Below are 24,830 nucleotides of genomic sequence, written 5' to 3'. Positions count from 1 at the left end.
TTTTCCTGGAAAGATATCTTTGTTATTATAAAATAGATCACCTATTATCATTATTGACAGGATTAATGAATGTTAAGTGGCAAGAGACTAATCTTGAAATTTTTTTTGTGAAATTTTTATAGTATTAGTAATAAAGCAAGAAAATAAAAGTAATAACACTTTATCTTAAGTCCTTGATAAATACTAGACAGGTGAAAAAGCTTAGTTTGTCAAAATTATGGTACAGGAACAAGAGAAATTGATGAATAGAATATATTTTAACAAAATGATGCAAAATAAAGCCCTCACATTTGGCTTTCCTTTATTCGTCTTTGAAAATCCAAATCTAGAATGAAAAGATTTTCACCACATACAAAATAGTTCCTAGAATTTTTGCAACCTATTTCTATAGTTCTTTTTACTCACAAAGGCAGCTTTGAGCTATCTGCTGCATCCACCTTGTGTTCTGAGAGGTGTGAAGGATGCCATAGAGGGAAAGGTACTCCCTGCCGGCAAGGTACTTATCATCCAATTGAAAGATAAGGACAGTAAGTGGAAGAGATGGAGAACGCCCTGCCATCATCTTGCATTGTGTTTTGTATAAACCAATAAATAATAGGCAGCTTATAAAAATCAATATACATATGTAATAGGACTCAGAAAGCAACTATAATATCAAAGAGTAAGTGAGCCAGGTTACAATAGTCTCTTTCCAAATGCATGATTAAGTGTCTGTCAGCACTGGCATGGAACACAGATACTGACATTTCTTCTCTAGCCAAGCCAGGGAGGGGGGTCATCCTCAATGCTCAGCTGGTCAGTGAATAAAGAATGTTTTTTCTTTTTTTAAATTAAAAAGATATTTTTCCAATTAGTTTACTTTCAATATTATTTTGTATTAGTTTCAGACATACAGCAAAGTGGTCAGAAAATCCTATGATGTTTTCTTTTTAAATGTGAATCTAATGGTTCAGTTTCTGAATTTCTATACTGTCTTTTCTTCTTATGCCAGGCAAAGTCTTCAACTGTGCTGCCATCAATAACCCGCAGCCATGAGTTCCGACCAGGAGATGGCTATTTTTGGGGAGGCTGCTCCTTTCCTCCGAAAGTCTGAAAAGGAGCGCATTGAGGCCCAAAACAAGCCCTTTGATGCCAAGTCATCAGTGTTTGTGGTGGATCCTAAAGAGTCCTTTGTGAAAGCAGTAGTGCAGAGCAGGGAATCAGGGAAGGTGACAGTCAAGACTGAAAAAGGAGCTGTGAGTAAAACACCTGGAGATGGTTAGACTGGCCTGCATTTTGGCTTAGGTGAGCTGACACTAATTTTTTGATCTGGCCTCTCTTACTTCGCAGACTGTAACTGTGAAAGATGACCAGGTGTACCCCATGAACCCTCCCAAATATGACAAGATTGAGGACATGGCCATGATGACTCACCTGCACGAGCCCGCTGTGCTGTATAACCTCAAAGAGCGCTATGCAGCCTGGATGATCTATGTGAGTTCCTTATCATGGCCTTCTGCTCATACAGGTAGTTAATATTTTCAAAAAATAGTAATTAAGGTCTCCATAAAATAATTATATTTTTTTCTTTTTGGTGCAGACCTACTCAGGCCTGTTCTGTGTCACTGTCAACCCCTACAAGTGGTTGCCAGTGTATAATGCAGAGGTGGTGTCTGCCTACCGAGGCAAAAAGCGCCAGGAGGCCCCGCCCCACATCTTCTCCATCTCTGACAACGCCTATCAGTTCATGCTGACTGGTGAGTAGATCAGTTGGTTCTCCTATCAATTATTTTACCACCTATAATCAGAAAATGTTAAAACTATAAAGACCTTTAGAAATAATCTAATCCAACCCACTAGTTGTCCAGAAGAGGTGACTAAAACACGAGGTACATACTGTAAAAGTGGGGACTAAAATTCAGTTCTCCTGATTCCACCTCCATGAATCTACCAGAGCAGGCAACTGCCCCATCCCTATTAGTCTGCTTAGTCTCCCTGCTTAAAAAGATGTGATTTATTTTACATATTTAAATAGCAAGAGTAAGATGAATAACTGTCTGAATAGAAATAAAAAATGTATTCAATCATTTTAGTGCCCAAGTTTCTTGATGCTTTTAGAAGTATTTTTATCTCTTTAAATCATCAGAGCTCACTTCAGATATGATATCCTCCTCTCTTTGAATGAAAGGGTGTTTAAGGGCTACAGGCATATAAAGAGAAATTGTTATTTTTCCCCTTTAAAAGGGTTTTACTTTGATTGAAGCACCATCTTTCACCTGCTCTTTCTTTGACCCTATGCCATACTTTTGGGAAGACTGAGCAAAGTTAGGATTGCAATCTGTGACCATGACACAAAGGTGTGTGTGTGTGTGTGTGTGTGTGTGTGTGTGTGTGTGGCCAATGGATCCATTTAGAAAGTAAATCTCAACCTTAGCTTAATACTATTTTAACCAGTTAAACTACAGCCCAAACCCTTAGCATATTCTGCATTTTTCAGTTGCATGCATTATCAGCACTCAGCATGACACTGAAATCCACACATGACGACTCGGGAATATGTCTATCTGCCTTTGCAAAGTACTATTCTTTATTTTAAACCAGAAGGACACACTTCCTGTGGGGGCTTAAGGAATTTAAGATATGACAACACTTTATATTTTCCTCTTCCTCAACTTAAGAATAATATCATATATAACTTTACAATAATATATTGAAAAACTTCATTGGATATGACACTTATGTTCAATGCCCTAAGTATTTCCCTATACAAAGTTTTGTTTGTGTAACTGGTAGATATGCTGATTGTGCACCGTTTTTCTTCCAGATCGGGAGAATCAGTCTATCTTAATCACGTATGTATTCCTATTCTGAGTCTTATTAGTATTTTAGTCTCACTGGGACAATAAAAACCAAAAGAAGAAAGTTAGCCCACGTACTAAAGCAATAGCATAATCAGCCTAAAACTAGATATTGTTTTCACTTTATTGTAGGATTTTAGAATGCATCAGAATGTAAATAACAATGCCGCAAATTACATCATTCTAGTCGAGTCTTGAAAGTTCCACAGGACTTACCTGGGAGGAGATATAAAATCCCTTCCCCAGACATGGCCTAAACCCGGTACAGCTCAGTGAGCAATGTACAGCCTTCTGAAGGTTAAGTAGTCTGGGAATGTTACCAGTGGTTTTTAAGGCCTACTTGAGGAATGTCTATTCCTTCAAAGACCTAACTTGGGCTATATCTTTGGTCTATGGAAACTGAAGAACACTTGCATTTTTTCATAGTTTTTTAAACCAATAGTTTAATTTCCTACCTAGTTGTTGAGTGGCTGCTTTTTGGACCACTCATGCCCAGGCCTCAGCACCTAGAAGAGAGCCTGGCATACTTTAAGCACTGCAGAAATATGTGTTACATGAATAATGAATAAATGAATTTATATCTTGTCAATGATAAGCAAAGAAGTAATATGAGCTATACATAGGCACAGAAAAAGATCTAGGAGACTCTAATAAAGACATAAAATAGATGATTAGGTAGTAAATGCTTATGGTGGAAGTAGTTTCATGGCTTAATTTCTCATATTTGCTTGGTCACCATTTGACAGTGGAGAATCTGGTGCAGGGAAGACTGTGAACACCAAGCGTGTCATCCAGTACTTTGCAACAATTGCAGTTACTGGGGAGAAGAAGAAGGAGGAAGGTTCTGGCAAAATGAAGGTGAGTCCAATACCAGAGTCAGAATCAAGACTATTGGGGCTCTCAGGAAGTGGGGAGCCTCAGATGTGAGCACTGCGCTTGCCTTTGCAGGGGACACTGGAAGATCAAATCATCAGTGCCAACCCCCTGCTGGAGGCCTTTGGCAATGCCAAGACCGTGAGGAATGACAACTCTTCTCGCTTTGTAAGTGTCTTGGTCACAGAGGGGTTTTCTTGGCCTTTAAATGCCAGAGAAAGCATGTCTGAATTATCATTTCAATCTCATCTTTCTTGTGTGCTCCCAGCTTTTCACATAACATCTTTTTTACTTGCAAGGGTAAATTCATCAGGATCCACTTTGGTACCACGGGAAAACTGGCTTCTGCTGATATTGAAACATGTGAGTAACAGGACCTCTTAAATAGAATCCAAGAATGACAAATGATGGTTTGGAGGAACATCTTGCAGCTCCTGCTGAGCCTAGAGCTTGTTTAATACTATTCTGCTGCCAAACATGCCCACAGTTAATGCCAATCTTAACCAGAGTCCACAGTGTACTTTATTCATGTCAGTCATGAGCTAATGATTCTGTAATAACTGGCAGGAGCTGTTAGGCTTGTCTGAATTATTCCAGCCTCAGAATTGACCTCAAAATTTTCTAAGAAAAAAGCCAAAACTAACACTAGGGATAAATGAGTTGCCTCTGGGTGGAATATGTCTGATTGCTTCCAAGTCTGAGCCTTGACAAATTTCACTTTTAGTATTTCCTCTATTATAAAGTGAGAAGAGACCCTGGGGAGGAGGAGTTAAAGAATCTATTACATTTCATGCATCAGGCATCTTCTGTATGAGAAATGAATATGCCTGGGCCAGCATGCTTTAGTTTCTTTCTAGAGATGGTAAGAGTAACTGCCATTGTAGAGATGTATTATGTGGTACCTCATGGGAATATTCAGCTGAAATCTCAAGGGGCCAATAAAATATAACTGATGACAATAAATGCCAAATCACTCCAGGAACTTTACAATTTCCCTCCAATCTAATATCTACTTTCCATTGCAGATCTTCTGGAGAAGTCCAGAGTTACTTTCCAGCTAAAGGCGGAAAGAAGTTATCATATTTTTTATCAGATCATGTCTAACAAGAAGCCAGAACTGATTGGTAAGAAAGATCTTAAACTCACAGATGAAAGTTAATCTTTTTTATTAACAACTTGTAATGTACAATTTATCTCCTGAACTCTATGTATCCAGAAATGCTCCTGATCACCACAAACCCATATGACTATGCCTTTGTCAGTCAAGGGGAGATCACAGTCCCCAGCATTGATGACCAAGAAGAGTTGATAGCCACGGATGTAAGTTACACATGCAGTTTTAAAAAACTACATTATGCATGGGAAAGACAATAGCAACCTACTGTAGGTGTGTCGTAAGGATATAGTATAAATTCTCCTAAATAAGTTAGTCTCTTCTGCCCTAATTGTTATCCTCTCATTTCTCCCGGTAGAGTGCCATTGACATCCTGGGCTTCACTTCTGAAGAAAGAGCTGCCATCTATAAGCTCACAGGGGCAGTAATGCATTATGGAAACATGAAATTCAAGCAAAAGCAGCGTGAGGAGCAAGCTGAGCCAGATGGCACTGAAGGTATAAAATGTAGCTACATCTGGGTTTAACAGGAGAATCTAGGCAAAAAGTCCATTCCAAACTCATGTCTCCTTTACAACTGAGCTTCTGATGGGACACACAGAAATGTACTCCTGCCCAGACTTTCTATAGTGATGCTCTCACTACTCTATGAATAGTGGGGTGCACATCAGATCATGTTGTGTTCCTAAATTGTGTCTCTACAGTTGCTGACAAAGCGGCCTATCTTCAGGGTCTGAACTCTGCTGATCTGCTCAAAGCCCTTTGCTACCCCAGGGTCAAGGTTGGCAATGAGTACGTCACCAAAGGCCAAACTGTACAGCAGGTAAGTGCACGACTTTAATGAATGATATACATCCTAAGCCTTCACAACATATCTTTAATAACATCAAGTTATTACTCCGTCCATGAAGGTGATCAATTCAGTGGGTGCTCTGGCCAAAGCCGTCTATGAGAAGATGTTCCTGTGGATGGTCACCCGCATCAACCAGCAGCTGGACACCAAGCAGCCCAGGCAGTTCTTCATTGGGGTCTTGGACATCGCTGGCTTTGAGATCTTTGATGTGAGTCATCAGAAACTTTTGAGCAGGGAAGTTTACAAATCATGCTGCTGCAATCAATATTGTAAAAGGTCTCTGAGAAATAGCTGTACTACAAACTAAATAGGCATGTGAAGGAAGACTGAAGGGCACAAACTTGGAAAGAGACAGGCCTGGACTCAAACTCCACCTCTGTCAATTCCTACCTAAGTAAACTTGGATAATGGGAATGGTATCTGACCAATCACAGGACAAATTCAACTAGGACTGATAGGTAAATCACATATCACTCCAAATAGCACACTTACTTCTGAGATCATTCTGCCAGTTACGAGCTTGTTGTATCTTAATCCCTAAGCATAAACTGCAAGCACATAATACTTGTAAGTGATACAGAAGGTAATGAGGACAACGAAGATGACAGTGGGGAAGAGAATGACAAATTCAAAGGGAGATTTCAAGGCTCCTATCTGCCCTGAAATATCCAGGTATAGAGGATGGATGTGGTATTGCAAAGTAACCCAAATTCATCTGCCTGAGAGAGAATACCTCGAATATATCTTAGGAAACAAGGGTACCGAAGTGAAGTCCTCTACCTGACAGTAGTATCTCAGATGTGTCTGATCCACAAGTAGAATTCCTATACCTTTTCCTGACTGGTAGACACTGGAGGAATCTTTCTGAGTTTTAGGAACAAGAGCATTTCCAGAAATTCCCAAGCCCACATGGGAAGGAATAATCTGGCACCAAGCAGGAAAAAGAACATATCACACTTTTTTAAAATAAGAAAACTAACAACACTGCATACTTGCAATGTCTTTGAGTTTTTAAGTAGATTTATTAATATAATTCACATGCCATTAAATTTGCCTATTTAACTCAATAATTTTTAATGTATTTACAGATATGTGCAACCATCACAATAATCATTTTTAGAACATTTTCATCACCCCAATAAGAAACCCTATTCCGTTAAATCATTCCTCACTTCTCGCTCGCCCAGCCCTTGATACCACTAATCTCCTTTATGTCTTTATGGATGTGCCTCTTTTGGACATTCCATAGAAATGGAACCATACAACACATGGCCCTTTATGATCAGTTTCTTTCACTTCGTATAATGCTTGCAAGGTTCATCTGTATGGTAGAACCTCTTCGACTTCTGTGTATGGTGACAATATTCTAACACAATAGCATTCACAATTATTTTTAGGTCTAGGTGTCCTGAGTAGTAAAGCATAGCAGATCTCCTCAAGTTCTAATACTGGGTACAAACACTGGCTCTGGTGTCAAAGCTTTGGAGCCCTGCCATGCCCCTAACCAGCAGGATCTTGCTCAGGTTTCATAATCTCTCTAAGTGTTTCCTCACCCATGAAATGGGCAAATAGTACCACCTTAAAAAGGAAGCTGGGAGGATCAAATGCAATAATTTATATAAGCACTTAGCACAGTGTCTAGCATATAGTAAATGTTCGACGAAGGTTAGCTATTGAATTTTTATTCCTAAAAAAAAGAATTTTTATTCCTATTATTAATAACAACACACAGATCATAGTGACTCAGATGTATCAACCTTAGCTAGTTATACAACATAATCATAAAGAGATAAATTACTATGAAACCTATAATTAAAAATATATATTGTGAAAACCAAATAATTGTTTTATTGCATAGGGAGTATCATTCAGACCCTGTTTATTCCTACTTAGGAGATACTTCCAACAAGGGTGCTAACACTTCCTCACCCACAGCAGCAAAAAAGACAAGCGGGATGAAGCCATACCATCCTGAGGGCAGTTGGGCTTACCAATTAAGAAAAGCCCCTATCCAATAGAAGCTTTTATTATAAGATTAATGGTAATTTGTATTTTATACTTATTTAGTATAACAGCCTGGAGCAGCTGTGCATCAACTTCACCAACGAGAAACTGCAACAGTTTTTCAACCACCACATGTTCGTGCTGGAGCAAGAGGAGTACAAGAAGGAAGGCATTGAGTGGGAGTTCATTGACTTCGGGATGGACCTGGCTGCCTGCATCGAGCTCATTGAGAAGGTAAAGAAATAAATGCTATCCTCAGGGATAGCTCCTCTTTACTTGGGACCATCACCTCTTTGCTCTAACTCTTTCCTGATAACAAGTTGCTGCCTCTAACCCCACTGTCCCAGGCTGTAAGCCCTCTGATAGTAGAATCCCCTTGTGCATAAAGGCTAAGTGTTTGGAAAGCACCCAGAATCTGTTCAGACACCTAGAGGGGTGCCTGGGTGGTTAAGATCCCAGGGCTCAGTTATCCCCAAGAATATGATGGGAGCCCAGCAGGGACTGTGGCATTTCATACCCTTCTGGTTTGTCCAAAGACCAATGGAGCAGTGGGGTTCAATGTCACTGTAAAAACAACATTAACTTTAAAAATTTTTTTTCCATAATATTTTGATCACTGGTCATGTTGGAAGGAGGTGGCTACTGAGAAATACAGATATGATTTTTCAAAATATTACTTATATTATTTGATGTCTATGTACATGAAATTTTTGGTAAACCTATTGCTAAAAGTGAGCTACATTTATATAGACATATTTTTTTAAATTTTCATTAAATTTATTGGGATGACATTGGTCAACATGAACATAGATTTCAGTGTGGGTTTCTATGTTACAAGATCTGTATATTGCACCTTGTGCCCACCACTCAAAGTCAATTTTTCTCCTGTCACCTTATATTAAGACCCCCTTCTCCCTCAACCCCCTTCCCTCTGGAAACCACCACACTGCTGTTTTATATACACATAATTTCATTCCATGTACTGTTGTTCAACAAAAATTAAGCACATACCATATGTCTAGCGCTGCTCTGTCATTGCACCAAACAGACCAAGGGCCTTGCTCTCACAGCACTTCCAGTCCAGTGTTCTAGTAACAGAGTGACAGCACCAAAGTGGCTTTGGCCCCTGCAGACAATGGAGTCATTGGAATAGACTGGTATTGAATACCCTTATGCTCCTTCTAGCCCATGGGCATCTTCTCCATCCTGGAAGAGGAGTGCATGTTCCCCAAGGCCACAGACACCTCCTTCAAGAACAAGCTGTATGAGCAGCATCTTGGAAAGTCCAACAACTTCCAGAAGCCCAAGGTTGTCAAAGGCAAGGTTGAGGCCCACTTCTCGCTGGTGCACTACGCGGGCACCGTGGACTACAACATTGCCGGCTGGCTTGACAAGAACAAGGACCCCCTGAATGAGACCGTGCTTGCCCTGTACCAGAAGTGTTCCCTGAAGGTACTAGCCTACCTCTTCTCCTATGCAGCAGCAGCCGCTGAAGCAGGTAATTTTCGATAGAATTCTCTTTTACTGAATGTCTGAAACCTCATGTGAGGAAGCCTGTACTATGACTGTTGTGCTTTCTCGGTTCCCCTTAGAGGCTAATGCTGCTGCTGGAAAGAAAGCTTCCAAGAAGAAGGGTTCTTCCTTTCAGACCGTGTCTGCTCTCTTCAGGGTACAAACTTCATTTTCTCTAATTAAATTCAGAAAATTAAAATTCATTTTACTGTGTGGTAAAGGGGAATTAATGTTGCAAGGATTATAATACTGGATATGACTCAAGGAGAGAGGTCAGCAGGTAGAACTGAGTCTTATGGCACTTTGGAAGAGATACTCAGTATAATATAGAAGACACAGGCCTCAGGAGAGATGAGCGTGAATTGCAGAAATAAGTATCACATGGTAAAATTCAATTTGGGGGCCAGGAAATGAAGTCATTTGACATTCAAAAGTTTCGAATGGGGTAGGATTAAACAAAACATTACATTTTCTTGAGCCTTTGGGAGCCTCCAAATGATGCAGGTGCTTAGGCGAATGTTGGCATAGACTGAAATGAGTAGATTTCAAAATCTGAGGATAGAATAGTGGTAGGAATTGGAAGCTGATCTAAAAAACAACAACAACAACAACAACAACAACACACACACACACACACACACACACACACACACACACACACAAATCCAGATATGATTTTTAAAATAGCCCTTTAAGGAAATTTTACTTTACTTTTGACAATCCAATTGACAAAAACTGAAGCTCTAGTTTTTCCCACAAAATAGGATTTCCTTGGAAAACATCTCACACTTGGTAACATGGCTGTCAGTTTTCTGCCAGTTCCCAGAATAAGGCATTAAAAGGCCACTCACTGTGGAACCAGAAGGAGGACACAGATCTCCAACTATGATAAGGAATAAGCATGTGATAGGGAAGGGGATGCACATGCAAGGTTAGGTAAAGAAAGAAATGGAGATTTGGAGAAAGACATTGACTTATTTGTAAAACCAGATCACATATCTAGGCAAAAAGAGTGGCTGGAAGTATTTCCATATGTTTAGAATGTCATACTAAATTGACAATGTATTCTATCACACTCAACATCAGTGAACAACCACTTCAAACACCTAGGAGACAAAATCTCTATATATAATGCACAAAAGTAGGCAATAAAAGACCATTTTAGGAATGTGGAAATTCCAGAGCTAACTCTTTGCAAATTCTAATCTGGATGGGTACTGGAAGTATTGGGGGGAACACTTTGTAAAGTATATGCTTGTCTAACCATTATGCTGTACACCTAAAACAAATACAAAATAATATTGAATATAAACTGTAATTGAAAAATAAAATGTAAAAATAATTAAAAATTTAAGAAGTATTAAATGAATGCCATGGAGCATGATTATGTCTGTATGTATGAATGTCTGAAAATAGTATACATTTTAAAGCAAATATTCATATGGTTTCACAGGAAAATTTGAATAAGCTGATGAGCAACCTGAGGAGCACACACCCCCACTTTGTACGGTGCATCATCCCCAATGAAACCAAGACTCCCGGTAAGACAGTTCTGATATCCCGACAAACTCCTGTGTTTGTGCTAGACCATGAAATGAGGCATGTGTATCTTTTCTTTTAGGGGCCATGGAGCATGAACTTGTCCTGCACCAGCTGAGGTGTAATGGTGTGCTGGAAGGCATCCGCATCTGTAGGAAGGGATTTCCAAGCAGAATCGTTTATGCAGACTTCAAACAGAGGTCAGACTTTTTCACCATTAATTATTTTAAGAGATTTCTCTTATTTACTTTAATTTTCCAGTGAAAGGATCATTAGTGATCCCGCTTGTAGGAATATTTCCTAAGAATCCAGAAACACCAATCAGAAAAAATATATGCACCCATATGTTGATAGAAGCATTATTTACAATAGTTAAGATCTGAAACAGCCCAAGTGCCCATCAGTAGATAAGTGGATAAAAAAGATGTGGTACATTTACATAATGGAATAATATGCAGCTATAAAAAAGAGAACCTATTACCCTTTGAGACACCATGGAAGGTCCTGAAGAGTATTATGCTAAACGAAATAAGCCAGTCAGAGAAAGACAAGTATCACATGATATCACTTATATGTGAAATCTAATAAACAAAAGAAACTGACAAACAGAATAGATCCAGAGACATGGAAGCATGCAACAGACTGACCAATCTCAGAGGAAAGGCGGTGGGGGTGGGAAGAGATTAACCAAAGAACTTATATGCATAGACAATAGTGGACACAGACAATAGTGCTGTGAAGGCCTGGGAAGTGGGAAGGAGTGGGGTGGAGAGGGTCAGTAGGGAAAAAGTGGATATCTGTAATACTTTCAACAATAAAGATACATTTACAAATTTAACTGACTCTATTGAAATACCAAAAGTTTGACACTCTTTGAATATATGGAGAATAAAGAGGTAGATATGATTTCTTGTTTATGTTTGTTACACTACTCAACAGCTATGTTGTTTCTATAATAAGGCAGGAAGACTTCTTGTTCATGACAACAGCTATATCATTTCTTTGTTAAACAGATACAAGGTATTAAATGCAAGTGCTATCCCTGAAGGACAATTCATTGACAGCAAGAAGGCTTCTGAGAAGCTTCTTGGGTCCATTGACATTGACCACAATCAGTATAAATTTGGTCACACCAAGGTAATAGTCTCTGAAGTCTACCTAATGTTATTCCTGTCGCTTTGAGGTTGATGTAAAATTTTTGATCTACAACTCTGCTCATGCACAGGTCTTTTTCAAAGCTGGTCTTCTGGGGCTCCTAGAGGAGATGCGAGATGAAAAGCTGGCGCAGCTGATTACCCGAACCCAGGCCAGGTGCAGAGGGTTCTTGGCAAGAGTGGAGTACCAGAAGATGGTGGAGAGAAGGTATTAATAGGGATACTTCACTAAACTCCATCAGCATAGAATTTTTAATTCTGATTCCTGTTATAACCTGACTTTGAAAATTTCTGCTCCTATCACAGAGAGTCCATCTACTGTATCCAGTACAATGTCCGTGCCTTCATGAATGTGAAGCACTGGCCCTGGATGAAGCTGTATTTCAAGATTAAGCCCCTCCTCAAGAGTGCTGAGACAGAGAAGGAGATGGCCAACATGAAGGAAGAGTTTGAGAAAGCCAAAGAAAACCTTGCAAAGGCTGAGGCCAAGAGAAAAGAGCTGGAAGAAAAAATGGTTGCTCTGATGCAAGAGAAAAACGAACTACAACTCCAGGTTCAATCTGTGAGTGTCAGAACCCATTTTTGTAATATGATGCTAAAATTTTATTTAAGCAATTGCTAGGGGAAATTCTAGATTCCACCTTACCAAGAGACTTATTATCAATCTTTCCTAATTCACAAATGCTTAGAATGTTCTATAAATTTTCATATATATTATTACTAAAAGAATCAACAAGACACATGGGTTTGTGCTAAGGATAGTTAATGGTGAAGAAGTAACTAGAAAGTTAAGGATTAGTTTAATAAGGCTTATGTATACAGCCTTGTTGGCCCCCAACTCCCCATCTTTGGTGATAAAAATGTCTCTTTTCCTCCTCACATGGGAAATTCATGGAAAGAAGGATGAGGGGAGGAGGTCAAACGACCTTCTTCTTCTGCCATTTTCTCAAACTCCTTCAACTTAATATTTTCAGTATGCCAAAGGGCCATATTTTAAGGTGGTGTGCCCTGAACACCATCATTAGAAATAAAACTGTGTCATAATTTTACCAGGAACCATGACTTCAATTCCTTTATTTTATCGTCAGTGAGGTAACTGTCCAATAAATATTTCCTAAATGATGGAAAGCTAATAAAAATTAACCTAACATTTTGAAACACAATTTAATGGTTTGGTTTCAAAATATTAATATAATCTGAAATATGCAGAGAACTAAAATATAAAAGTGTCTATTGTTCCTTCTTAGGAAGCGGATAGCTTAGCTGATGCAGAGGAAAGGTGTGACCAGCTGATCAAAACTAAAATCCAGCTGGAGGCCAAAATCAAAGAGGTGACTGAGAGAGCCGAGGATGAGGAAGAGATCAATGCTGAGCTGACGGCCAAGAAGAGGAAATTGGAGGACGAATGTTCAGAACTGAAGAAAGACATTGATGACCTTGAGCTGACACTGGCCAAGGTTGAAAAGGAGAAACATGCCACAGAGAACAAGGTATGAGACATTCTGCTATAGTGCTATACTATATAGAGATTCTACCATCCAATAAGCTGCTTTATAGTAGAGACAATCTCTTCCTTGACCTTCTAGGTGAAAAACCTCACAGAAGAGATGGCAGGCCTGGATGAAACCATAGCTAAGCTGACCAAGGAGAAGAAGGCCCTCCAAGAGGCCCACCAGCAGACGCTGGATGACCTGCAGGCAGAAGAGGACAAAGTCAACACCCTGACCAAAGCTAAAACCAAGCTTGAACAACAAGTAGATGATGTAAGCCTAACATCATGTAAAATAATTTTTTTTTAATTTTGTAACTAAGTGGGCATGAGTACTTCCAGGAGTGTCCAATGAATACACAGTATAGGATATTATCTATATGTATAAAAGCCTAAGCGACCCTTATGACCAAGCAACCAGAATGACCAGTCGACCAGTCACTATAACATGCCCTAACCACCAGGGGAAAGACACTCAACGCAGGAGCTGCCCCCTGGTAGTCAGTATGCTCCCACAGCCAGCCAACTTCCTGCAGTCCCTCCCCCCAACAGGCCAGGCTGAGAGACCCCACCCATGCACAAATTTGTGCACCAGGCCTCTAACCCTGCTATAAGAACTAATATGAACACATAAGTAAAAAAATAAAAATAAAATAAAATAAAGAGAGTTAGTTGTAACAGATAATATGGGCAAAACAAATTAGGGGGAAGGAAGGAAGAAAAAACTGTATAAACAAAATGGGTCTTTATCTGGGCTTGAAAGAAGAGAGGCTATGGAAAGATATAGAAGAGAGAGGGTTCTCTAAACAAGAAGTGTAGCAAGAGCAAAGAAGCAATAATGATCCATAAGGTTTTCTCTCACAGGGATAAAGGGGATTCCAAACAGAGAACATGGGAGATAAATTTGGCTTCAAACATGTTCTGATATTGAATGGAGAATCCGCTGTAAATGTCTGAGTAAGGGAGGACTTGACAAAGGTCACAGTTTGGAAATATTGCTATGGTGTTTATCCCATGTGGTAAAGCATCAAACACAACGAATTCCAGTAGGGAGACAGAGATGACAAGAGGTCTCCCTAGTAGTTTACTGTAAAAATGTGGTAATGAGGTGCATTTCACTTTATAAATGATGAATCCCTAGACTAGATAAATAGCAATAAAAATGTAATAGGTGGGATAAATTTGTCTAATTCAAAGGAAAAAATCAAAATAATTTGCTGATTATATATGAGTTAAATGTTTACAAATTCAACTTGGGACAAAAGGTGGTAACATGCCAGGAACTATATTCATAGATTATTAACTTTTAGCTTGAAGGATCTTTGGAACAAGAAAAGAAAATCCGGATGGATCTAGAAAGAGCAAAGAGGAAACTGGAGGGAGACCTAAAATTGGCCCAAGAATCCACAATGGATGTTGAAAATGACAAACAACAACTTGATGAAAAGCTGAAAAAGTAAGCAGCAAAGACAAAAGTTTACTGGGGAAAATACTATTAGTATTTATGTGACTTACAAGTGCTTTTCTAATAGAAAAGAGTTTGAAATGAGCAATCTGCAAAGCAAGATTGAAGATGAACAGGCCCTTGGGATGCAGCTGCAGAAGAAGATCAAGGAGTTACAGGTAAGTACTTAGTTTCCATCAGTGGAATTCAACATGATAAAATTACTAACACAAGCTAAGTTTGTGTTTTTCATCACTCCTAGGCCCGCATTGAGGAGCTGGAGGAGGAAATCGAGGCAGAGAGGGCCTCTAGGGCCAAAGCAGAGAAGCAGCGCTCTGACCTCTCCCGGGAACTGGAGGAGATCAGCGAGCGGCTGGAAGAAGCCGGTGGGGCAACTTCAGCCCAGCTTGAGATGAACAAGAAGAGGGAGGCTGAGTTCCAGAAAATGCGCAGGGACCTGGAGGAGGCCACCCTGCAGCACGAAGCCACAGCAGCCACCCTGAGGAAGAAGCACGCGGACAGTGTGGCTGAACTTGGGGAGCAGATAGACAACCTGCAGAGGGTCAAGCAGAAACTGGAGAAGGAGAAGAGCGAGATGAAGATGGAGATCGATGACCTCTCTAGTAATATGGAGAGTGTCTCCAAAGCCAAGGTACAGTCATGATTGTACCTTGAGAGCATTATACTAAGTGAAATAAGCCAATCAGAGAAAGACAAATATCATATGGTTTCACTCATATGTGGAATCTATTGAACAAAATGAGCTAACAGGCAAAGCAGAAATAATGTCTTTAAGAGATTTCTGTAAGAAATCTGGCAAGAGACTGGTCAGAGGGAGGGGCAACACAGATGTGACAGGGCAAAGTGCTCACTCTTTATAGAAGAGTCACATCCAAAGAATATGCATAGTGAAAACTTACAATTCAACTATACATTTTGAGATTTTTAAAACACCTCACCTTGATTAGGTTTTTTGTTTTTCTTTTAAGCACACATACATAATTTGCTTCTCAAAAAGAACTCATGAGCTGAATCAAATATAATTACTCTCTTACAAGTAAGCCAGTTGAGTAAAGACAAATTCACAAGTAGTATCTTGTTACTTTTTCCATCACAGTCTAAGGCCTCAGTTGTTTTTTTGTTGTAAAAGTAGTTGATTTTCAAAATAGGTGAGTACTGAAGCTCCTATGGAATGCTTGGGATTAATAACAATTTCTATGGTAGAAAAACTTGCTTGCGATGTCTTCTGCCACTTTTTGAACACAGGGAAACCTTGAAAAGATGTGCCGCACTCTAGAAGATCAACTGAGTGAACTTAAGACAAAGGAAGAAGAGCAGCAGCGGCTGATCAACGACCTGACGGCTCAGAGAGCTCGCCTGCAAACGGAATCAGGTGGGCCACTTACTAGTGTTGACCTTCAATGACAAATTTACCTTGGATGCTCAATTTGTTAAAAAAACAAAATTCTGCACTGACTTACTTGAGATCACATATTATCTTTCTAAAGGGTGCTCACTCATATGAGCACATTATTGACCACAGGCATGAACAGCTTTCTTTCTTTTTGTTTTTAAATAATAAAGAGATCCAGGCTTTTTGTTTTTTAATATTTTAAAGCAGATAATAAAATTATTAAATAAAAACTGTATCTTCACAATATTTATTTTCACTTTTCAAGATGCTCCAACAAGTTATTACTTTATTATCCTCATTACCTTAGAATGTTATCCCAATTTTAAAGATGATAAATTATGGTAGTGATGAGATGCCCTGTCCAAGAAGCTTACCGCAGTCTTTTCCCTGAAGTCTTTCCAATTGCTAGTAGCTAACCCCGGGGAAGTAGGGAAATATTCAGGACCACAACCCAGCCTGGGTACATTCAGTGAGGTTCAGAGCATGTTTATTATCCAAATTGGGGAGTCTTTGCATTTATTCCTCCCCCAATCAACTTATCCATCTTTCTACTACAGTTCTCCATCCCCTAGGGCAGTGGTCAGCAAACTCATTAGTCAACAGAGCCAAATATCAACAGTACAACAATTGAAATTTCTTTTGAGAGCCAAATTTTTTAAACTTAAACTTCTTCTAATGCCACTTCTTCAAAATAGACTCGCCCAGGCCGTGGTATTTTGTGGAAGAGCCACACTCAAGGGGCCAAAGAGCTGCATGTGGCTCGCGAGCCGCAGTTTGCCGACCACAGCCCTAGGGTAACACGAAGGAAACTGTTTTATAGGTCATCTGGACTATTAGAGCAATAGGCAGATCAAAGTGTTGGAACCACTTCACTTTCATATTCATTCAAATATTGTTCTTTCAAGAACAAAGTTCAAAGTGGGGTTTTTCTTATTGTTATACAGATGGTAAGTATACTTATGAAAAAGAAAAACTGTATTCTAAAAGAATAAAAATGCTCCTTGTAGTTTCTCTTCCTCAATACATGTTTACTGCTAGTAATTTAGTGGTATATAAAAAAATGCAAGTTGTGATTCTTATTAAATGTCAGAGATAAGGCTTCCAGGTAACCAGTTCAATAGTGGTGTTGAAAAATTTTTCTCTATATTTAATATAATGTATTTTCTGAATTATGGTGCTTAAAGAATTAGAAATAAATGCCATTTTGTTTATGATATAATCAGTTATCTCATACATCAACTCCTTCTGGGAATGGAACGATACTTGACCATTTCTTAATATAAAAATGATTCCACAATTTCCTTTTGAACATCACTTCTACTTACAAAGGGAACTACTCAAAGTCTCCTGTTTCTACAGAATAATTTTTTGATTCAATGGAAGATAAACTAGTACAATACTAGTTTACAAAAGGCACTAGAATGTTCTGTTGGTTTGATTTACTTTTCACGTTTCTTAACAATTTCTACGGTGATCAAAAAAATCTCTGTGTTGTTCATAAGCATGTAATCTGCCTTAACATTTTCCATACTTCTCATTTTTACATAAACTTTCTTGTCAGGGTTGAAGTGGATGTTGGTGGTTTGTTGTAATGCATGCTTTCCATCATGTTTTGACTGAGCTCCCTTTCCCTGCTCCAGTTTTAATTTAGAGCTTTAATTTCCACAGTACAGTTGAATTTTCTGGATCTTGGTCTTTATAGGTGAATTTTCACGCCAGCTGGATGAAAAGGACTCGATGCTTTCTCAGCTCTCAAGGGGCAAGCAAGCATTCACACAACAGATTGAGGAACTAAAAAGGCAACTTGAAGAGGAGATAAAGGTAAGCCTTACTTTTTATTGTTCTGGTCATTATCCTTGTTTTCTTCTGGTGACCTATAGGAACGTAGCTACTAAATATAACTTTAAATACATACAATTAAATTGCCAATCTCTATGTTTTCAGGCCAAGAGTGCTCTGGCCCACGCCCTGCAGTCCTCCCGCCACGACTGCGACCTGCTGCGGGAACAGTATGAGGAGGAGCAGGAAGCCAAGGCCGAGCTGCAGAGGGCAATGTCCAAGGCCAACAGTGAGGTTGCCCAGTGGAGGACCAAGTATGAGACGGACGCCATCCAGCGCACCGAAGAGCTGGAGGAGGCCAAGTATGTTCTAGACTTAGTAAAAATGAAGCACCTCTCTTAATAGAGTGCATCTGCTACCTCTAGTAAGTGAGCAAATATCCATTGCTCCTAAAACAAAGGAAAAACAAGGGGAAACTAGTTTTTTTTACAAAGGACATAAGGGAACAGGGAGCTGAATGGTTGTTTTTAAAAAGGGGGACAGTTGTAGCTAGAATAACAATTAATTATACTCTCTTGTGCCTCTCCTCTTTCTGAGCAACTAACAAAAATATTGCTCCAAGGTGATAGGTCTGTGAAAGAAAAATAATTAGGCTTTAAAAGCATAGCTCCTACCTTTGAGATGTGAAAATATGGCTATATTGAAAAAGTGGAGGCATAAGTATATTGTTAAAGACAATAAAATAAAAAGTAGACAAAATTCTGTAATAAGAAAGAAAACTGGGAGCTCCAGTGGCGCAATCGGTTAGTGCGTGGTACTTATAAGAAAGAAAACTGTTTCATAAATATACAATGCAATACAAAGTCCAAGACTGAACTATAAGAGGGAGAATGTGGACAGAAGAGACCTACTTATTCAACAGAAAGTTTAAGAAGATATCTATTCATTTAATCTATGGCTAATGTATATCCATATCATTGGAATTATAATGCTTTGTTGGATGCTGTGGGAGAGATTCTGAGTTGAGCTCTCAAAGCAAAATTTATAGTGATTTGGGAAAGCTTTTTATTAAAGGCTTTATGAAAACTAAGAAAATAGGGGATATAATTAGACAAAAATCAAGTATATTTTATAATATAACATCTCAGTACTTAATATGTATGACAGCCTACAAGAATACTAGTACAAAGATTAGCAAAATATAGATTCTATCCTCTGGAGATCAAAATTCAGTGGAGGATATATATATATAACGGTAATTCAAGGTAGATATTAAGATTCTATAAAGGACTAATGAGTCAGCTACCTTGAAGGGTAAAATGTTGCATTGGGCTGATCATGGATTGCCTAAAAGTCAGACTACTAGTATGAAGTACAGAGATATTGAAATTTGGGTTATCTTCAGCATTTGGTTGGTAAGAGAGTAGGAATGAGTTAATACAGAACTGGACCTCCAAAACAAGTTTGAAAACCATGGTAGTAAGAGTCTGACTATCGAAATCACTCTCTTGCACCCACTTTGAACACCGAGTTCTGCTGATGACCATTCACTTCTATTGTCCCTATTTCACTTTTCAGGAAGAAGCTGGCCCAGCGTCTGCAGGATGCCGAGGAGCATGTAGAAGCTGTGAACGCCAAATGTGCCTCCCTTGAGAAGACGAAGCAGAGGCTCCAGAATGAAGTGGAGGACCTCATGCTTGATGTGGAGAGATCTAATGCTGCCTGCGCAGCCCTGGACAAGAAGCAGAGGAACTTTGACAAGGTAATTTCTGCAGAAGCTTCTACTTCAGCATCCTACATCCTGCTACCGTCCCTGTGCCTTATTCAAACCATCTGAGGACTATACTCAGTAGCTCCTGCTTCATGGGTAGGTGGGGGGGGGGTGTTCTTGTGGTTTCTACTGTTCTCATTCATCATAATTTTTCACCCCAGATCATCTCAACTCTCAGAGATGCTAGAATAAATGGTTTCATTACATTAAACTTTCTCCACAAAATTCCCCCCCCCCAATGGCTATTTATTTATTTTTCCATTTTTTTATTAAGGTATTACATGTGTACATATCTTCCCATTGCCCCCCACCCCACTCCCATACATGCCCTCACGCCCCCCCGCCCCCAGTGTCTTGCGACCATTGGTTATGCTTATATGCATGCATACAAGTCCTTCGGTTGATCTCTTATCTCACCCACCTCTCCCTAACCTTCCCGCTGTAATTTGACAGTCTGTTTGATGCTTTACTGCCTCTGTATCTACTCCACTAAATTTCTTGACCATAACTTGCCCCTCAGATCCTGGCTGAATGGAAGCAGAAGTATGAAGAAACTCATGCTGAACTTGAAGCTTCCCAGAAGGAGTCCCGCTCCCTCAGCACAGAGCTATTCAAGATTAAGAATGCTTATGAGGAATCCTTAGACCAACTTGAAACCGTAAAGAGGGAAAATAAGAATTTGCAACGTGAGCACATTTCACCTTTTCTTTAACAAATAGTTAAATAATGCTTTCCCTCAATGAACAACTATCTCTATTTTTGTTCACCAACAGAGGAGATTTCTGATCTCACTGAGCAGATTGCAGAAGGAGGGAAACGTATCCATGAACTGGAAAAATTAAAGAAGCAAATTGAGCAAGAAAAGTGTGAACTTCAGGCTGCTTTGGAGGAGGCAGAGGTAGACATATTATCATACACTCTAAAACAATTATGAGAAAAATTAGGGTCAATTTCACACAAGAATTGATGAATCAAGAGAAAAGAAAAATAATTTTTACTCTGCATATGAGTATGGAGATGGAGAATTGACCATGTATACAACTAATATAATTATATGTCAGGAACTATGCTAGACATTGAGAAAACAAAGATGAATTAAGGGTCTTGCCCTCAAGGGCACTATCTACCTGAGGAGATAGACATATATAAAACCAACAATAGAACATTGTAGAAATTTCTATAATAATAGAATAAAGATGTGTTATGGTGGCAAAAAAGTAGGAACTCATTCCTATTTCTAGAATACTACATACTTCCATTCCCTGCTAATGTCACCCTTTTTGTCATTAAGGCATCTCTTGAACATGAAGAGGGAAAGATCCTGCGCATCCAGCTGGAGTTGAACCAAATCAAGTCTGAAATTGACAGGAAAATTGCTGAAAAGGATGAGGAGATTGACCAAATGAAGAGAAACCACATTAGAGTGGTGGAGTCCATGCAGAGCTCGCTGGATGCTGAGATCAGGAGCAGGAATGATGCCATCAGGATCAAGAAGAAGATGGAGGGAGACCTTAATGAAATGGAAATCCAGCTGAACCATGCCAACCGCATGGCTGCTGAGGCCCTGAGGAACTACAGAAACACACAAGGCATTCTCAAGGTAAATGGGGTGAAGAGATGGCCCCGGTGCAGTTGGGGTGGCTGAAGCCCTGAGAACAAGATGTCTCAATGATCTTTCATCCCACAGGACACCCAGCTACACCTGGATGACGCTCTCCGGGGCCAGGAGGACCTGAAGGAGCAGCTGGCCATGGTTGAGCGCAGAGCCAACCTGCTGCAGGCTGAGATTGAGGAGCTGAGGGCCACTCTGGAGCAGACGGAGAGGAGCAGGAAGATCGCAGAACAGGAGCTGCTGGATGCCAGTGAGCGTGTCCAGCTCCTGCACACTCAGGTGAATAGATAGAATAGGAGAAGAGTGAAAAATACAGAAGAAGGAAAATCAAATTCTTGCTCACATTTTAGTATTATCTAAAAATTTATTCATAATGTTTCATGGAGGACAAAATTTAAAACATTTAATATTTTTGGATTAACAATATTTTGAATATCTTAATTTTGACATCAAGCGTTGACTGTCTTTTAAAAATACATTGTCACCTGAGATACTTTATGTAACAAGGAGGGATACCAATTAGTTAATTTAATTAACTAGTTTGTGATTTCATTAGAACAGCGGGCATCCTAATTTTTCTCTCAGGTATTTAATATTTTTAAATGTGATGTTTTAACCAGAACACCAGCCTGATCAACACCAAGAAGAAGCTGGAAACAGACATTTCCCAAATCCAGGGAGAGATGGAAGACATTGTCCAGGAAGCTCGCAATGCAGAAGAGAAGGCCAAGAAAGCCATCACTGATGTGAGCAGAGGGCAACGCAGTGGTGGTCAAATATGAATCTTAATGTGCCTTCTCAGTTTTCTGAATGGTTTTAATTTACTGCTAATTAGGCGGCCATGATGGCCGAGGAGCTGAAGAAGGAGCAGGACACCAGCGCCCACCTGGAGCGGATGAAGAAGAACCTGGAGCAGACGGTGAAGGACCTGCAGCACCGTCTGGATGAGGCTGAGCAGCTGGCCCTGAAGGGCGGGAAGAAGCAGATCCAGAAACTGGAGGCCAGGGTGGGTCTTCTGATCAGCATATTTCCCACCTCATTCCAATCCAATGCATGATTTTTCAATACCTAGCACTCCTGGATGATGTGTGGCATACAGAGATGAATGAGAGATATTCCTTGCTGCCAAGAACTTATAAGGGGGATATTAGACTAGGGTATCAATAACTACAAATAAAGCAGAGTAAAAGAAGTACTACAGGACATTTGAAGAGTAGAAATCCATTAAATGAATGCATCATAATAAATGTTTTTAAAATGCCCATTTTCTTGCAGGTACGTGAACTTGAAGGAGAAGTTGAAGGTGAACAGAAGCGCAATGTTGAAACTGTCAAGAGTCTACGCAAACATGAAAGAAGAGTAAAGGAACTCTCTTACCAAGTAAGGAAAATGGTCTCTCTAGGTTTTCACCCCAGTCTACAGAGGATTGAAAACCAAACATACAACAAAATATGATGGTATTTGTACTTTCAAGAAACTCACTCTTTAAAATATAATAATTTCAGACTGAGGAAGACCGCAAGAATGTACTAAGACTCCAGGATCTGGTGGATAAACTGCAAGCAAAGGTGAAAGCTTACAAGAGACAAGCTGAGGAAGCGGTGAGTTCAGAATCCCTCATGGTGACTAGGCAGCCTCCAGTTCTCAGATATGTCCAAGCTAATTTGGTTAAAGGGATGAACGAAAAAAGGCTAAAATGAGGAAAGATTAAAGGTAAATGGTTCAATGAAGGTCTAAAGAATGAGAAGAAACCAACCATTTGATAAATCAGGGAAATTTTTTGTTCTAGGGATGGAGAAGAGCAAATGCAAAGCTTTTGTATGGAAAAGAGTCTGGTTTAAGAAGTAGAATAATGGGGGAGGTTGCAGTAGAGATAGAGCTGAAGAGCTGACAGGAGGAGGATAACATGGTCTTCCAGGTCATGATTAAGAAGCCCGGCTTTTTTCTAAGCATAATGGGACACTGGGAAGCCACAGGATGATTTTGCATTTGGTCAGTCATGCCCTGGTTTATATTTTTTTAAAGAGTATTTTGGCTACTATATGGAGGATGATTTTTGGGTGACATAGGTGGGTACAGCAAAACATGGCTTGGATTAGGAGAGTAGTGGAGCATACAGAGAGAAGTGGAGCTATTTTGGAGGTAGAAACTACAAGGTATGCTAATAGGTTGCACTTGGGAGGTGAGAGAAAGGAAATCAAAGATAATTTGTCAAGTTATGGTTTGATTAACTAGGTGGGTGGTGTATTATTAAAATAAAAAGCTAAGGGAAGAACAGATTTGCAGGTCTGCAAGAAGAAAATAGTAATTCTATATTGGAAACATTGTTTGAAATACCATTATATACACCATGAATTCTTAGCATTCCACCTTATCGAATTTCCCCAGCCTGTGATTCATGGGAAATAATGATCAAGTAACATCAATTTCCTAAGTATAAAAGTATGGCTACACAGAAATACATATCATAAATTAGTTCTTATATTCATTTATAATTTTTATTTTTCCCCTGACCTCTAAACCTCTAAGGTCAGAGAGAGACAGAGAGGACTTAGTTAACCTTTCTCTAAAACTCTATTATTTAGTTATTTAAGTTTTATTAATGTTCTAAATTTGAATGCCATATTTTGGTGGTTCAAATGAGCCTTTTAAAAAAGCATGGTTACTAGAGACTAAACCAGGACTGGGCTTCTCAAATTCATTGCTATATATTCAAACATAATCAGAGACCACTCTATTTTAGGAAATAATCAACTTCTTGTTTAATTACCAAACTGCCTTAAATGGCAATAATTTATACTCAAGGCTATTGGTTTGGTATACTATAGATTGCATGTCTGCATTTTTGTTGTTGTTAATCCTCACCTGAGGATATTTTTCCATTGATTTTTAGAGAAAGTGGAAGGGAGGGGAAGAGACAGAGAGAGAAACATTGATGTGAGAGAGACACAATGATTGGTTGCCTCCCACACGTTCCCAGGGCAGGGGATCACGCCTGCAACTGAAATAGTTGCCCTTGACTGAAATCAAACCCGGGACCTTTCAGTCCTCGGGCCAACACTCTATCCATTGACCCAAACCAGCCAGGGCCATGTCTGCATTTTTAAAGGTCTGGTTCCATTCTTAGGACTTTGAAAAAAGAAGAGGCTTGAAAGTTGGCAATTTAGGAGATGTTTAGAAGTTCTATAAGGAGAACTTTTAGAGCACCTTGGAGACAAATGTCACCTGTCCCTAGAAATTCTGAACTCTATTCACTCCTGAATGCATTTCCATTCATTCTCAGGAGGAACAATCCAATGTCAACCTCTCCAAGTTCCGCAAGCTCCAGCACGAGCTGGAGGAGGCCGAGGAGCGGGCTGACATCGCGGAGTCCCAGGTCAACAAGCTGCGGGTGAAGAGCCGCGAGGTTCACACAAAAATCATAAGTGAAGAGTAA

At 39.5% G+C, this 24,830-nt stretch overlaps 1 protein-coding gene across 1 annotated transcript; it reads left to right on the top strand.

The window, feature by feature from the left end:
* Nucleotides 1-1,031: 1,031 nt before the first annotated feature.
* On the top strand, nt 1,032-24,830 carry LOC307115437 (myosin-1; the record flags this gene model as incomplete). The annotated part of the gene is made up of 38 exons (XM_079798658.1): nt 1,032-1,235; nt 1,330-1,473; nt 1,580-1,736; nt 2,804-2,831; nt 3,584-3,695; nt 3,786-3,878; nt 4,010-4,073; nt 4,736-4,834; nt 4,927-5,030; nt 5,183-5,321; nt 5,528-5,646; nt 5,735-5,884; nt 7,744-7,914; nt 8,866-9,178; nt 9,273-9,349; nt 10,646-10,733; nt 10,814-10,931; nt 11,745-11,868; nt 11,957-12,093; nt 12,192-12,447; nt 13,133-13,375; nt 13,472-13,648; nt 14,685-14,830; nt 14,907-14,997; nt 15,081-15,470; nt 16,085-16,211; nt 17,935-18,053; nt 18,177-18,373; nt 19,590-19,773; nt 20,303-20,468; nt 20,556-20,680; nt 21,074-21,382; nt 21,470-21,673; nt 22,015-22,140; nt 22,230-22,400; nt 22,670-22,774; nt 22,900-22,995; nt 24,678-24,830. 38 exons carry the CDS (start codon nt 1,032-1,034, stop codon nt 24,828-24,830), a joined length of 5,826 nt encoding a protein of 1,941 aa, XP_079654784.1.

Source organism: Cnephaeus nilssonii (genome assembly GCF_951640355.1).
Source record: "Cnephaeus nilssonii genome assembly, chromosome: 19".
Taxonomy (NCBI): Eukaryota; Metazoa; Chordata; class Mammalia; order Chiroptera; family Vespertilionidae; genus Cnephaeus; species Cnephaeus nilssonii.
Note: the sequence above shows the minus strand (reverse complement) of the source record. Positions and strands in the feature narration are given on the sequence as shown.